The 15,153-nt window shown below is 31.5% G+C and overlaps 2 protein-coding genes across 13 annotated transcripts; both read left to right on the top strand.

Moving 5' to 3' along the window:
- Positions 1-87: 87 nt before the first annotated feature.
- On the top strand, positions 88-1,677 carry LOC123198387 (transcription factor ORG2-like). The gene is made up of 3 exons (XM_044613088.1): positions 88-406; positions 538-894; positions 1,232-1,677. Exons 1-3 carry the CDS (start codon positions 146-148, stop codon positions 1,316-1,318), a joined length of 705 nt encoding a protein of 234 aa, XP_044469023.1. The 5' UTR covers positions 88-145; the 3' UTR covers positions 1,319-1,677.
- Positions 1,678-3,632: 1,955 nt separating this feature from the next.
- On the top strand, positions 3,633-6,781 carry LOC123197644. Of its 12 annotated transcripts, none has more exons than XR_006497890.1 (5): positions 3,633-3,963; positions 4,055-4,182; positions 4,400-4,443; positions 5,077-5,335; positions 5,455-5,754. XR_006497890.1 is itself a non-coding variant. In XM_044611982.1 (4 exons), exons 1-4 carry the CDS (start codon positions 4,032-4,034, stop codon positions 5,961-5,963), a joined length of 300 nt encoding a protein of 99 aa, XP_044467917.1. In that variant the 5' UTR covers positions 3,633-4,031; the 3' UTR covers positions 5,964-6,781. The 12 variants fall into 12 exon arrangements, 5 of the variants coding, with proteins under 5 accessions (XP_044467917.1, XP_044467916.1, XP_044467918.1 ...); XR_006497894.1 differs by having other exon boundaries at positions 3,633-4,182; positions 5,077-5,137; positions 5,276-5,335; XM_044611982.1 differs by lacking the exons at positions 4,400-4,443; positions 5,455-5,754 and adding an exon at positions 5,936-6,781 and having other exon boundaries at positions 3,633-4,182; positions 5,077-5,137; positions 5,276-5,335.
- The last annotated feature ends 8,372 nt before the right edge of the window (positions 6,782-15,153 follow it).

Raw genomic sequence — 15,153 nt, 5'->3', positions numbered from 1 at the left:
AAAAAAAAAAAAAAAACCATAGACGTTTGATTTGTGTATATATATATATATATATATATATATACTAGTCATGATCATCAGCCTATAAACAAACTTGGTTTCAAATATTGAATCCGAAGCTAGCAATAGCATATAAAAAAAAAAAATGTCTGCAGTGTATCCAGTTTTACAAAGTTTGGGGTGGCCCTTAGAAGAAGTAACAAGGCAGCAGCAGCAGCAGCAGCACAAGTACATGTGTGGAGACACTGACACTACTGATTCAATCCCTTATGGGTCTGCGTGGGGAGACCCATCTAATTCTATGGCTAAGAAGCTCTATCACAATGCCAGCGAGCGTGATCGTCGAAAAAGGATCAACACTTTGTATTCCTCGCTCCGTTCATTACTTCCTCCTTCGGATCAAGCAGTAAGTCCATCTTCCTTTTGTTTTTAGATTAGATTTAATTAATTTGTAGAGAGAAGAAGATCCGTGATCCTCGATCCTACCCTATATTCCACTTATTCAAAAAACAAAATTTGTTATTAACGTCGTTACAGAAGAAATTAAGCATTCCCACCACAGTTTCACGAGTACTAAATTACATACCAGACCTCCAACAGCAAGTGGAAAGACTTATTCAAAAGAAGGAAGAGCTCTTGTCAAGGATATCCAAACAAGGGGCTCTTATTCATCAAGAAGACCAAATGAAAAACTCTGCTGCCAACTCTTTATCTTCCATATCGGCAACTCGCCTAAATGATAATGAAGTTGTCATCCATATTTCTACATATGCGCTACATAAATGCCATTTATCTCGAATCTTGTTTAGTTTAGAGGAGGATGGCCTTCGTCCTATCAATGCTTCTTCGTTTGAATCCTTTGGAGGAAGAGTCTTTTACAATTTACATCTTCAGGTCTGTTTTTTAATTATTCATTATAGGCATAACTACTATATAAAGTATTGGGTTTTTTTCATTTTCTTCCCCCGATATCATTTAATATGAATCTCATCACTTTGTTAAGAATCCATTAAATATCTTTAAAAGAATTATTATATAATTCCATAGTTTCCCCTAATACTTTCTGAACAAAATGAATAAAGTTAATTCTTAACAGTTTAATAATTTAAGTGGGAGAAAATAAAATATATTCATATAAAACTGTGTCATATGTCCATTTATATGCTTGTTTTTCATTCTTATTTTATATATTTACTTAATTTTTTTTAATTATATATTTTGGATTATATAGGTGGAAAGAAGCTATAAGTTGGATTCTGAAGTTTTAAGTGATAAACTATTGTCGTTATACAAGAACAGGGAAGAGATGTGTTTTTAAAATTAATTTTGGATGTAAATACTGTATATTATACATACATAAATGCATACATACATATATAAATATATGTATGTATGTATGTATGTATGTATGTATTAGCTCCTCTAGCAAGTACTGAAGATGACAAGAGCAATCACATGAAGGTTTTTGTAATACACGAGAAGGGTGAAGGCATCTCTTGATTCATGGATATTTCATATGATGTTCTGTTAACTCAGTTGCTGGATGAATATTTTTTCCTTTTGAAAAGAAAAAAACTGTACAAAGAGAATAATTTATGGTTTTGTCAATTAATCTGGAATGTAAAGAAGAAAGCAAAAGCTTAAAATGTGTCAATAAACCTGATCCCTATGTATTTATATTGTTGTAATAAGTATCAAGGAGAGGTACATCAAATTTGGGAGACTACAATAATAGTTTTATGTGGTTCAGTTGAAAAGATAAACAGCCTACATCCTTGTGGGGTTGCTATTGATATTGATAAGAGGGTATTACAATGTATGCATTATTAAGTTATTAGTTATTGAGTACTTGTAGCTAATCTTTGATGATCCCTCTTCCCACTCACCACTTGTGTATAACTTGTGTATATAGTGGTAGGGCTACATAACTTTTACAATAATACATTCATTAATAGTGTAATGGGTGTCGTGGTAGTTTCAATATGGTAGAAGCGTAAATGTATTTTAGTAGTGATTGTTGATTTTTAGGAGAATGACTCCTTAATAATCAAAAAATTAGTTGATGCTAGGTGATTGTTTTGATTATGGCAAAGAGTGGTCATTGATTATTGTTTCGATACTTCTCGAAAGGATAATTTCCTTCTCGAGGCTTGGCCCTAAGAATTGCAAGGTGGTGTATGTTAGGGTAGTATCCTAGAGTCAATCATCACTGATGTAATTTTGTAATCATTATCATTTTAATTAATAAAATATGATATTTCATTATCCAATATTGTGTATGCAATTAAGATAATTTTCCTGAGAGTGGTTGAACCTGAGAAGAGGCTTAGTGCATCACAACTGATTGTAAGAACCATATATGCATATTAAGTAGTCATTCTTAAAATGTCTATAGTTATGATGTTATCATGACTAAGGATATGAGTAATAATGACAAAATTATCATAGTTTTGAATGACCACATTGAAAAATAGTGATAGATCTCGCAAGTCATGAGAATGGAAAAACCTAGTTTGGCCTTTCTTTAACCATTCTTGTCAGTTATGTGCCACTGTGAGGAAAGAAATGACTATTCCCTATTAAGGAGCTGATCGTTCCAAGTGTTTATTTATTATAAATAAATGTGTGCATTTATGGGGAAAAAAAAAAAAAAAACTACCCACCCTTCTCACCATAAACACATATACATTCTTCAATCACAGAGTCCTAGCAACCCCTTGTGATTGAATTAGCCTCCTTTCGAGTTTGTGTTTCGCATGGAGACCAAGACATCGTCTCTCGAGGGTTAGATAGTATATTGTATCTAGGCATGAAAAGAACGAATGAGTCGTTTAACGTAGGCATAATCTCATTAACACCCTATGTTTGTTAATGTTTGCTCGTGAAATATATGTTCAAAACGGTATCCTAACCTAAGTTTTTTAGAATTGTTTGTTTTAAATTTTTAAATTTTGCTGCATTGCCAATCACTAGGAGAAATACACAATTTTAATTTTAGGGACAAAATTTTAATTTTGTCTTAAAATGATTATTTAAAGAGACAAAATTTTAATTTTATTCCTTAAAACTTAAAGATTAATTTTTGGGGATGAAATTTGACTTTTGTCCTAAAATATTAATTTTGGGGATGGAATTTGACTTTTGTCTCATAATATTACTTTTAGGGATGAAATTAATAAGACAATTTTAATTTCGTCCTTAAATAATAAATTTAGAGACTATATTTTAATTTCGTTCTAAAATGTTATTTTTAAGAATAAAATTTTAATTTCATCTTAGAATGATTATTTTAAGTGATAAAATTTTAATTTTGTCTTTTAAAACTGAAAATTAACTTTTGGAGACAAGATTTGTCTTTCATCCTAAAATATTACTAATAAGTTCCAAAATGATAATTTTAGATATGAAATTTTGATTTCGTTTTGAAATTATTATTTTAAAAGGTAAAATATTAATTTTGTTTTTAAAACTTATGATTTATTTTTAGTGACAAAATTTAACTTTTATCCCATAATATCATTTTCAGGGACAATATTTTAATTTTATTCTAAAATATTATTTTTAAGGACAATTAAAATTTTGCCCTAGATTGGGTATTTTAGGAGAAGTAATGAATATTAAAAAATTTGCTTCCAAATTCTATTTTGTTTTTTGTTTAATTTCTTTCAAATAATTTCTCTTTACTTGTATGAACTTCCTGTTTTTCCACTTACATGTGAAAATTTTGAATCGTTTTTATTTCTAAATAATCTTCGGTCATTCGCCGAAATTTAGATTTAGTTGGACGTGAGTTTAAGGTAATTTTCTTTTCCTCTGTTTTTCTTGGTAACCAAACGTGCGAACAGAACCTAATCGAACGTAACAGTCTGTGCTCGGTTCAGTCCTTTAAGTTCGAAGGAGAAAACTAATCACGGCAATAGTGTGTGCATTCGTGGCGTCGACTCTGAAACTTTCATTTTCGAGGTCTTATTTCATCACAATATCTTCTTACATGTATGCGCATATGTCTCACGCAGTGTATTTGACTGTACATGTTAACTGTGGGTAAATCTAGTGATTTTTTTCATGAAATATGGCAAGATGAGAAGGATGAAGATTTTAAGTTCAGCTTTGACAGAGTGCTCTATGAGAATTCTGAGCAGGCTGATGTTTACGAATTTCTAGCTCTGCATATTATTCGAGGTACAAACTTGTAAGCTTTTGTGTATGTGTGTGTGTGTGTTAACTTGAATGTTAGAAGTTCTTGTTAACTGATTGTACACATAAATTTCTGTTTCATCTTCAAGGTGAAAAGAAAAATTGTTTGCAGCGTCTTCCTCAAGAATTAATTGAAGCTTTCATAACTGTTGTTCTCATGTCAGGCTTTTAACTATATAATCTGTTCATCTTGATGATACAGATGCTGTTAATGCAATAAATGGGACCATCATCACTTATTGACAGGTGAAAAATATTTTGTTCCAATTGATATCATATAGAGTGAATTATAGTTAATTGAATGAGAGTTTAGATGGTTTCCACTGTTGGTAGTGAAGAATTGTGGAATCTAGATCCACTACCTTTCTAGTTTCTTTTGTTAGTGCTGATGGTCATTGATTGTGATGTTTAAGTTTTTCAGAACAATGGAAATCAATTAAGTGGTATAAGTTATATCATAGCAATAGTTAGTCCACAAGACACATGAGAAACATAATTATGAATCAAGTCAAGAAACAATTTGTTTGCTAGTTATGATTGTACCAAATAGAATTGTATTATTTGTACACCAATTCAGGAAGCTTCATAATACAGGATTGCTGTAGGCTAAGTTAATCTAAATTGAATTGTTTCTTTTACCTTGTTTGAATTAACGTGCTGCTTGTTGCTTTGTCTATATATCATACGTGAAAGAGAAATGTTGCAGTTTTGGTTTAAGGCATTAATGAGATTAAAATGTGAATTTCCACATGTATTCCAAGCTAGTTTTCCCTGTTATCTTTTTCTCTGTTTTTTTCCCTGCTGGTCAGTGCCTTGAACAGGATTGATTGCTCTGAAATTTTGCCAGTTCTGCCTGGTATAACATTAACCCTTATGCAGATTGGTTATGCAAATTCTGGAATTTGGAGACTGAAATTGGATTTTTGGTGACACTTGGCCAGTATGTGAAAATATTTTCTGTAGGATCTGACTGTTGGCTTAACGAGCAATTTATGTGCAAATTCTGGAATTTGGAGATTAGAGTTGCATTAGACCTAAAATCCAACTCAACGTCTTTGAAACACGCTCTGCTCTCCAGTTCAGTTCCAGTTTGTATGGTCAAACCACATCGATTCAACGACTTCAAAATGTGGAAAAGGTAATTTTTATTATTTACCCAAAAAAAAAAATTTGATCTCTATTGACAGAATCCCAAATTTTAATGAAAATTCTAACTCAAGAAGAGTTAAAAATCTCTTCTTTGATTGAGTGTTGCAGAGAATTGTAAGGGTTTTGGTACTCGCAAGAGGAGTCATGGAGATTAGAAATGTGAGGCTTACTAAATAAGTAAATAATGTAATGGAAACACACCTTTCCATTTATGCTTTTGATTGTAGATTGGTATTGATGTAGAAGAGAAGAAAAACAATATTTTAGCTTTTGCATAACATTTATATATTGGTATTTGTAGATCAGTATTAATGTAGATTGGTAGTCGTACCTATTTTCATATTCAAATAGTGATGAAAGTGACAAATTTTAACATCCAATTAACAAAGAAAGCATAATTTTTTATCACTAATGGGTGACACTTTCTATGTTTTTTCTCGTTTATGAGTTAGTTATGATTAGATATTTTATTGGAATGTTCTTGCTGGTGCCTTCATTATTGTCAGATGGAGCCAGGAAGTTCAGAGCAATATGTTTAGATTTTTTCTTTTCTGCTTAGATTGCAAACTCAACTTAGCTTTTTGCCCAGTTGGAATTTGAGCTTGGGTGTTGGCTGATGCCCTTTGTTTGCTGGCTGATGGGATTCTGCCTATGGAGTCTTGGAGATAGTCAGTGTGGCCCCCTGCTGTGAACCCTGATCCGACTACTTTTCTTGTTGCACTTTCTGCTTGGGTGTATTTTGGTTTTGCTGCACTTTTTGCTTTTGTTGGAATTTTAAATCCTGCTGTTGCATCCCATGTTGCTGTTGTGCTGCACTTTCTGCTTGGGAATGTTTTGGTCTTGTTGCTCTGTCTGTCTTCTTTTTCTGTTCTTTTTGGAAACTCTAATCCTGGTGCTGCTTCCTCTGGTTGCTGCTTGCTGCAATTTTTGCTTGGGAGTGTTTGGTTTTGTTGCACTTTCTTCTCTTGCTGGAACTTTAATCCTGTTGGTGCATCCCTTGTTGTTTTGTTATACTCTTTGTTGTCTTGCTTGCTCTTGGAGGGCTGTTTGGAATCTATGAACTTAATTTATTTGTTTTTCTTTAGTTTGGTTGTTTTGTCTCTTCTTGAACTCTATCTTCGAATCTCCTTAGATGGTTAATCAAGGGGAGTTGTTTCCCCCCTTGTGATATCCTTTTCCTCTTCTGCTTGGGGTTGTGTCCTTCGGGTTGAGGGTTGGGCTTGTCCTTGCTCTCTTGTTTGTAATTTGTATAGATTTCTGCTTGTTTCTTGTCCTTTTGGTTTGCAACAAGGTGAGCTCTAGTCGTTTCCCCAGTCTAGCTAGGTCCTTTTGTTAATATTATGCTTAATTACTGAAAGAAAAAAATTTAATTATTACGTTTATAGATTTAGACTATTTTGTTAATATTTATTATTAGTTACTTTGTTAAAGTAATAAATTGACATGAGTAATATTTTTTATTTAGTTGAAAGATGTTTTATATGAATTATTGGATTTCGAGAATTAATATAATTATTAATTTTAATTTATAATTGAAATTCTTGTATCAAATTTACCACATAAATAAGATAAAAAAATTTTGTCTTCAATTCACAATACAATAAAGGATGAAATTTTTTGTCCCTAATCCACTATTTAATCAAGGGTAAAAATTTTTGTCTTCAGTTCATTATATAATTAAGGATAAAAAAATTGTCTTTAATTTCTTACACAATTATGGACAAAAAATTGTCCCTAATTCTTTACACATTCAATAACGAAAAAATTTATCCTCAATTCAAGGAATAATCAAGGATAAAAAATTTTATCCTTAATTTATTACACATTCAAGGAAGAAAAAAAATTGTTCCAAATTCAATATACAATCAAAGATGAAATTTTTTTTTCCTAATCCATTACACATTCAAGGACAAAGAAATTGTCTCCAATTCATTGTATATTCAAGGACAAAAAATTTTGCCTCTAAATTTGTCTCATGGGACGAATTAGAGTTATTTGGGACAAAATTTAATTTATTTATAGATAAAAAATTTCATCCCAAAATATTTATCCTTTTATGACAAAACATCATTTTGTCCTTTATGATTGGCTGTTAAAAATGATTTCCTTTGTAGATATTACTCTTTGGTAACACACATTTTTTGACAATTTGATCTTTTGTTACAATTAATTTTTTAAGACGAATTTTGACTTTTTAGGACGAAGATTTTCATTAACGTTTATGAAATTTGTTGTAGTGAGTTACTAGCACTCCGAAAACCCAATAGTGGCATCAAAACCACCATTTGACATATTTTCACAAAAAATATACTTATAGGTTGTTTTGATTAATTTTATATATTGATAGCATATAATTGATTTAATTAAAACCTGGTTTAAAATTTGTTAATGACGATTTGCAATTGTGTTATCGCATGATTGTTGAGTTTCGTATACAACATAAATTATGTTAAATTTATTGAATTTTGGTTATTTGGATTTTTGTTTGTTTTTGTTGAATTTGTGGGTTTATTTAATTCAGTTGACTAATTGTTGATTTGGTGTGGTTGCATGAAATTGCCTTCAAATTGCGTTATTGTGTGTTCCAAAAGTTGTTGTTGGTGTGAGGATGGTTTACGGGCCATGTTACCTCATCCCAGTATTAAGGCTTGCTAGATTTTGAGGAATTTTTCAGTGAACTGCCACATAACAATCATTGGAAAAACATGCTCGAAACTCTTGTGCACATGATTGTGCAGGATGACATTTGGAGTGCATGGTTGCTAGAATGGGCGTTGCCTTCCTTAGCATTGAGAGTCCTATGGAAAAGCTAGCTAGACATTGTTCATATGCAATCATGCTTTATGATAATTTTAGTGATGTCATAGGCAGCACCAAGTGGTTTCGCACGCCATTTATGTTTGTAGAATTTTGGTAAATTTTAAAATTAGGGCATGTATGGTTGGGACCTTCACCTACACATCCGATTGAGGTAGAATTTTCTATTTGGATCTTGTTTTGATGAACAGGGATTGAATTACAAATTTTCTAGCCTTTAGGGTTGAACTGGAATTGTGCAAAGTTTATAGACCAAAATGTAATTTGATACTTGGAAAATAAAAATTAAAAATTTAACTTTTAATTTGGATTTGTGTATGTGTGGATATATATATGCATGGTGCTTAGTACTTGGCCAATGGACCTATGTGTTTGATTGTATTGATTTTCTAGGTGTAATTTTATTAAATAGGGTTTGGGCGCCCTGCTTTCTCTTTTACTCTTCTTTTAGATTAGATTTATTTTTGTTTCGGACAAAATTGTAACTTGGAAACAAAACTATGTAATTATTGAATATTGAAGACGAAGGATAAGTGTGAAGACCCGAAGATGAAGACTAACCTAAATTGACTAGTTAAACCCCTTTTAGCTCAAAGGCTTGACATTAATAATGAATGTGTACTAGCACGTTTAATTTACATCGTAGAATGTATGCATAGGTTTTATTTTTGCAAACTATCACCCAACATATAGATTAAAATTGATGAGACTGTTTAATTAAAACCTATAAATTGAATATTAAGATTAATATTAAATTGGTGTCTTTCAAACTGACGCCTTAATTAAGCTCTTATTCATTGGAATCTTGTTTGCCAAAGTGAAAGGTGAAAAATTAGGAGTTGATCATATTGGGTTTGACTTAACTAGTGTTCTTTGTTTGTTCGACAAAACAAAGGTAAAGTATATTATAGGTATGAGTAGAGAATGCATTTATTGATGTAAAGTGATATTTAGTATCCACCCTATTGATGTCGCATGATTTATTGGGGTAACACTAGATTGAGATCATAGGCTTTTGATGATTAATTTGAAATTTACTTATTTGATTAATTTGAACTTGTTCACCAAAATAAAGGGAAAAATTAATGCAATAAGATCTTGGTCCATTAGAAAGTTCATCAGAACCTCTCGAATATAATAGTGAGGGCTATTGGCTTAAGAAAAATAATGAAAACATTTTAATTAATTAAATCCGTAATTAAAATGAATACTAACAAATTAAAATAAAATTACTGATTCCTTTTATATGTAATTGTAGAGAACAAATCACCATGTCAAACTCGACTTATGGATCAATTCTTGAAAAAGAAAATAGGCTCATGCAAGTAACTTTACTGATTAGTACAAAAATCTTTGGATTATATTGTGTTAGGAGAAAAGGTTGTATATCCTCAAACTGTCATCACCTCGTGAGCCTACTCCCGATGCCACCCAAGAGCAAACATATACTTTTAAAAAGTATTTGGATGACTATACAAAGATTTAGCGTCTCATGCTAACCTCTATGTTGTCTAAGCTTAAAAAACAACATGAAGAAATGGATACACCATTTATACTTACATACCTTCAAGAGTTATATAACACCCGTATGAAGGCTAAATAATATGAGGTGTCAATTGCGTTGTTTGATTGTAAACTCTTTGAAAAAGGCCCAGTTAACCCTTATGTGGTCAAGATGATTGGCTACATTGAGTAATTAGTAATCTTAGGTTTCATCATGGATAATTAACTTGTCATTTGCCTGGTGCTAAAATCTCTCCTCGAGTCTTGGGCTAATTTCATTATGAATTTTAACTTGAATGAAAAGGAGAAGTCTCTTGAGAAGTTATTATATATATTCAAGATAACTATACAAGAAGTATATAAAGTTACTTCCAATAATATGCTCATAGTTGAAGCCAAGACATTCAAAGGTAAGAGCAAGGCTAAAGCCAAGCCTAAGTCCAAAGGCAAGAAACAACCAGATACTACTACTTATTCCACTGGTGGTATAGACAAAGAGAAGGTTGTCTACTTCTTTTATGGCAAAGCTGGTTACTGGATGAGATATTGTATGACTTTTCTAGAGAACAAGAAGAAGAAGGTAGTTGAAACCTTTACTTTAGGTATGTTTGTCATTGAGATAAACTGTTCTCTTTGTTGATCCTAAGTTGTAAGCATAGGATATAGTTATCATATTTATTTTAATATGCAAGGAGTGTGACAAAATTAATTGTTTGCCAAAGGAAAAGTTGACCTACTTGTTGGAAATGTAGCACGAGCTATTGTATTAGTTATAATAGTTTATTATCTTAGGTTACTCATTGGGCTTATTTTAGAATTAAAGAATTGTTATTATATTCCTTTTGTTTCTAGAAATCTTGTTTCTATGTCTATATTAGACAAAGATAGATTATTATTTTTGGTTGTTAGTAGTACTATAACCATCAGCTTAAATAATATTCTCTATGAAACAACCAAATTATCTAATAGTTTATATATTCTAAAACTTGATAATGACATTCTGAATGTGCAATTAATAAATGATCAAAATCTTCCAAAATGATCAAAAAGATGAATACTTAAATGTTGAATTTAGATGATACCTAAAAGAAAATGGGATAGTGTCTTAACTTACTCTTCTTAGTATACTATAAAATAATGGTGTATTTGAATAAAGGAATATGAACTTGATGGAAATGATCAAGTCTATGATTAGTTTCACATACCTACCTCTATCTTTCTAGGGTCATACCCTGAAAATTGCTATCTACATACTAAATTGTGTTTGGTCTAAATCTGTGAATAAAACTCAATATGAGTTGTGGATTGGGCGAAAACCTAAGCTAGATTACTTGAAGATTTGGTGCTGTGAAGCTTATATTAAGAAATTGACTTCAAACAAGTTGGACGTTAAATCTGGAAAGTGTATCTTTGTGGGGTACTCGAATGACGCTAAAGGATACTGTTTCTATCACCTAAAGGAGCAGAAGGTCTTTGTTGCTTGCACTAACATATTTCTTAAGAAGAAATTTATTCTTAAGAAGATTAGTGGGACGAGGGTGAAACTTGATAAAGTTCTAATACCATAAATTTTAAATAAGACAATATGTCATCGCAGATGGTTGATTATAGTGGGGAGCTTTAACCACTTCAAGTAGAACAACCTTATTACACATAAGAGTTATGTAGGTCTACAAGAGTATGTCATAAGCTAGAGAGATTTGATTTTCACTTGACTTAACACGGTGATGTGCTAATCATCCATGATGATAAGCCAACGACCTATGATAACACTATTTCAAGTCCAGATTCCAAAAAATGGTTATAAACCATGAAATCCAAAATAGAATCCATATACTGACACCAAGTATGGTCTTTGGTGGATGCATTTGAAGAGGTAAAACCCATAGGGTGCAAGTGGGTTTTCAAAAGAAAATTGACATAGAATACAACATGCATACTTATAAAGCACGATTGATTGCCAAAGATTTTACTCAAAAGCGTGGCATTGACTATGATGAAACTTTTTCACCAATTGTTATACTTAACTCTATTAGGATTATGCTTGCTATAACAATATATCACGACTATGAAATCTTTTAGATGAATGTCAAGATTGGCTTTCTGAATAGTAACCTTGTAGAAGATGTCTATATGATGCAACTCGATGGTTTCATTTTGGTTGGACAAACAAGGTATGCAAGTTGTAAAATTCTATTTATGGACATAAGCAAGCTTCAAAGAGCTAGAACATTTGTTTTATTAAAGCCATTCGTGTTTTTAAATTCATTAAAAACAAAGATGAACCATGTATGTATAAGAAGATTAGTGGGAGCGTGATTGTATTTCTAATTTTGTATGTTGATGACATTTGATTATTGGCAATGACATACTAAACTTGCAATTTGTACATGCTTGGTTATCCAAGTGTTTCTCTATGAAAGACTTTGGGGAAGTAACCAACATTCTTGAAATTAAAATCTATTGAAATAAAACATGCAGGCTGCTTAGTCTAAGTCAAAACACGTATATAGACAAGGTATTGACTAGATTTAGTATGAAAAAAATCCAAGAAAGGATTTCTACCCATGTTCTATGGTGTATACCTCTTAAAAGAGATGTGTCCATATACACAATCTAAGAGAGATAAGTAGGATCTATATGCCTTAACTATAAGATCAATCATATATGTCATGTTAGTACTAGGATTAACGTCTCATATGCTTTGAGCATTTATAGTAGATATCAATATGATCCAAACAAAAAACACTGGACAACTATCAAAAATACCTTAAAGTATTTGTGAAAGACTAATTATGTATTCTTGGTTTATGGAGGGGATTCCAGACTCACTGTAATAGGCTATAATTATGCCAATTTCTAAATTTATCGAGATAAATTTAAATTCCAATCAAGATTTGTCTTTTGTTTGAATGATGGTGTAGTAAGCTGGAAAATCTCTAAGCAAAGTGTAGTAGTTGATTTTACAACAGAGTTTGAGTACATTATGCTCTTAGAAACGTTAAAAGACGCTATATGGATTAAGAAGTTTGTGACATAACTTGGAGTGGTTTCAAGTATTGTCAAACCCTTTGAGCTCTATTACGACAACGATGGAGCCATTGCTTAAGCAAAAGAATTGCGATCTCATCAGAGGTCTAAGCACATACTCAGATGATATCACCTAATTTGAGAAATCATTCAATGTTATGATATATAGATAACGAGCATTGAAACAAATGAAAACTTAGGTTGACCTATTGACAAAACTGATGTTATAGTAGAAACATAATAGGTATGTAGCTATATCAATATTAAATATGTGACTGTTTGACTATAGTGCAAGTGAGAGATAGTTAATGTTGGTGCCTTAAAGCCAATCGTATTTAATATTTGTAATTGTAATTTTATATTAATTATTAATAAAAAATTTATTATTATTCAATTCATATGCATTTTGATTATATAATCATATGAATAATATGCTCTTAAAATGGTGGAACTGTGATTATGGGATCACACAACTAATCGTGAGAACCTTATACACATATTACGTAACCATTTTAGAAATGTCTGTAATCTTGACATTACTATGACTAAGGGTACTAGTAATGATTATGAGATTATCATAATGTTTAGCAACTTCAATGAAAGGTGGCAATAGTTCTCATATGTTGAAGTTGTTTGTAGACATCTTAGTGTAATACATGAATTCACGTTATAGATCAATTCATTGGACTAACCCGACCAAAAGATATCTATATAAATGTTTACTATAGTGTTTATAAAATATATCTCCTGAACACCACGGGTTCATGTGATCTTTTGACTTAAGGTCGCCAAATTGTCTTATGTAAGAATTAGTATGGTTTAACGCTATCTAATGTGTCGTCGTAACTAGGGTAACTATAAAGGTAATAATTGACTATATCATGAGATACATAGAGACTATAGTTGATCAATAAAGGATTTATTACTCTCAAATATAGGAGAAGATATCTCACATGAGAATACTACAAAACATCAATGATCATTTGTATCATAGCCACAGTAAGATTAGGTCATAACTTGATCCATGTTGGGCATTGATGTGTATTAGTTCATAGCTAAAAGCACCAAGATAGACACACTTTTATGTCTCAACCTCAAGAGATATTGGTTAACGAAAAGATTGAATTACACATTATTGTGATGTTATAAAGACTTAAAAGATGTTTATTAACACCCTGTTGACTAAGTGGCCATGATGCCTTCTAGAGGCCAATCTTGGTCTATGTTCAAATTTGACTTGAATTTGAACACTACTAGCTCAATAAAGAGCTTATGGGTCATACGTTTATAAGAGTTGATTCGAACTCAGAGGCAAAGATTATTCGATGATAATCTTAGTGTTTATAAGTAAAGGTGAGACAATGAATATACTGAACTTATCCATTAGGATTGAAAACCCAGTTTGACTTTTTCTTGACCATGCACGCCTATGCATTGTTTTTAATTGTTGTGTGCCACTGTGAGCAAAGGAATTGAGGTTTCCCTTTTAAAGAGTTGACTATTCTTGGTGTTTATTTATTATAAATAGACAAGTGTGTTTGCAAAAAAAAAAAAAGTATAGAGTTTTCATTTTAAGACCTTGATTACCTTTCTCACCCTAAACAGATGCATATTCAATCAAAGAGCCCTACCAACCTCTTGTGATTAAATTAGCCTCTTTCTGAGTTAGTGCATCATGCAGATATGAAGGAGTTGCCTTTCAAGGTTTAGATAGTGTATCATCTCTAGCCACCTAAAGAATAAATGAGTCATCTAACATAGATATAATGTCATTAACACCTTATGTTTGTTAATGCATGCATATGAAATGTATGTTCGAAATGATTATCCTAGCTTGGATTTTTTAGGATTTTTTGTTTTAAAGTTTTAGATTTTGCTATGTTATAAGTTATTGATACCCTGAAAAACCCATCATACTACTCATCTCATAACTATCATGATCACTTGTACCTACACATATGAAAGTAAGAGAATGAGTGATAAAACACTTAGTAAATAGGAAACTATACTATTAAATTATACATAATCCTTAAATTGCTCTTGGCTCAACTTATAATAGCTTTGTCATCTGAACTCTATCTCTAAACTCTTATTAAGATGATACTAGGTCCTATATCTCGTTACTGTACTCACATTGCTTTCAGGAACCTCTAGGCTACATTTTATAACTCTTAGGTCATATTATGACTCACTTAGTCCTTAAAGAATCACTCTATGAATTCCTAACTAGTGTGACCATATCATCTCTAGGGTTTACTGTGTCACACTCTATCATTAGGAACCATTCTTCCAATCTTTACTAGTGTGACCATAATATTTCTCAATGAAAACTTCATTATCTAAAAGTTATGCCCTATAGTTGTATGCTAGGTTGATTAGATTGGATCAAATACAGGGATTTGACACATTAACTATACGAACACTTGTTTTGCAGTTTCTTTCCCTACACTACTATTG

Source organism: Mangifera indica, chromosome 15 (genome assembly GCF_011075055.1).
Source record: "Mangifera indica cultivar Alphonso chromosome 15, CATAS_Mindica_2.1, whole genome shotgun sequence".
Taxonomy (NCBI): domain Eukaryota; kingdom Viridiplantae; phylum Streptophyta; class Magnoliopsida; order Sapindales; family Anacardiaceae; genus Mangifera; species Mangifera indica.
Note: the sequence above shows the minus strand (reverse complement) of the source record. Positions and strands in the feature narration are given on the sequence as shown.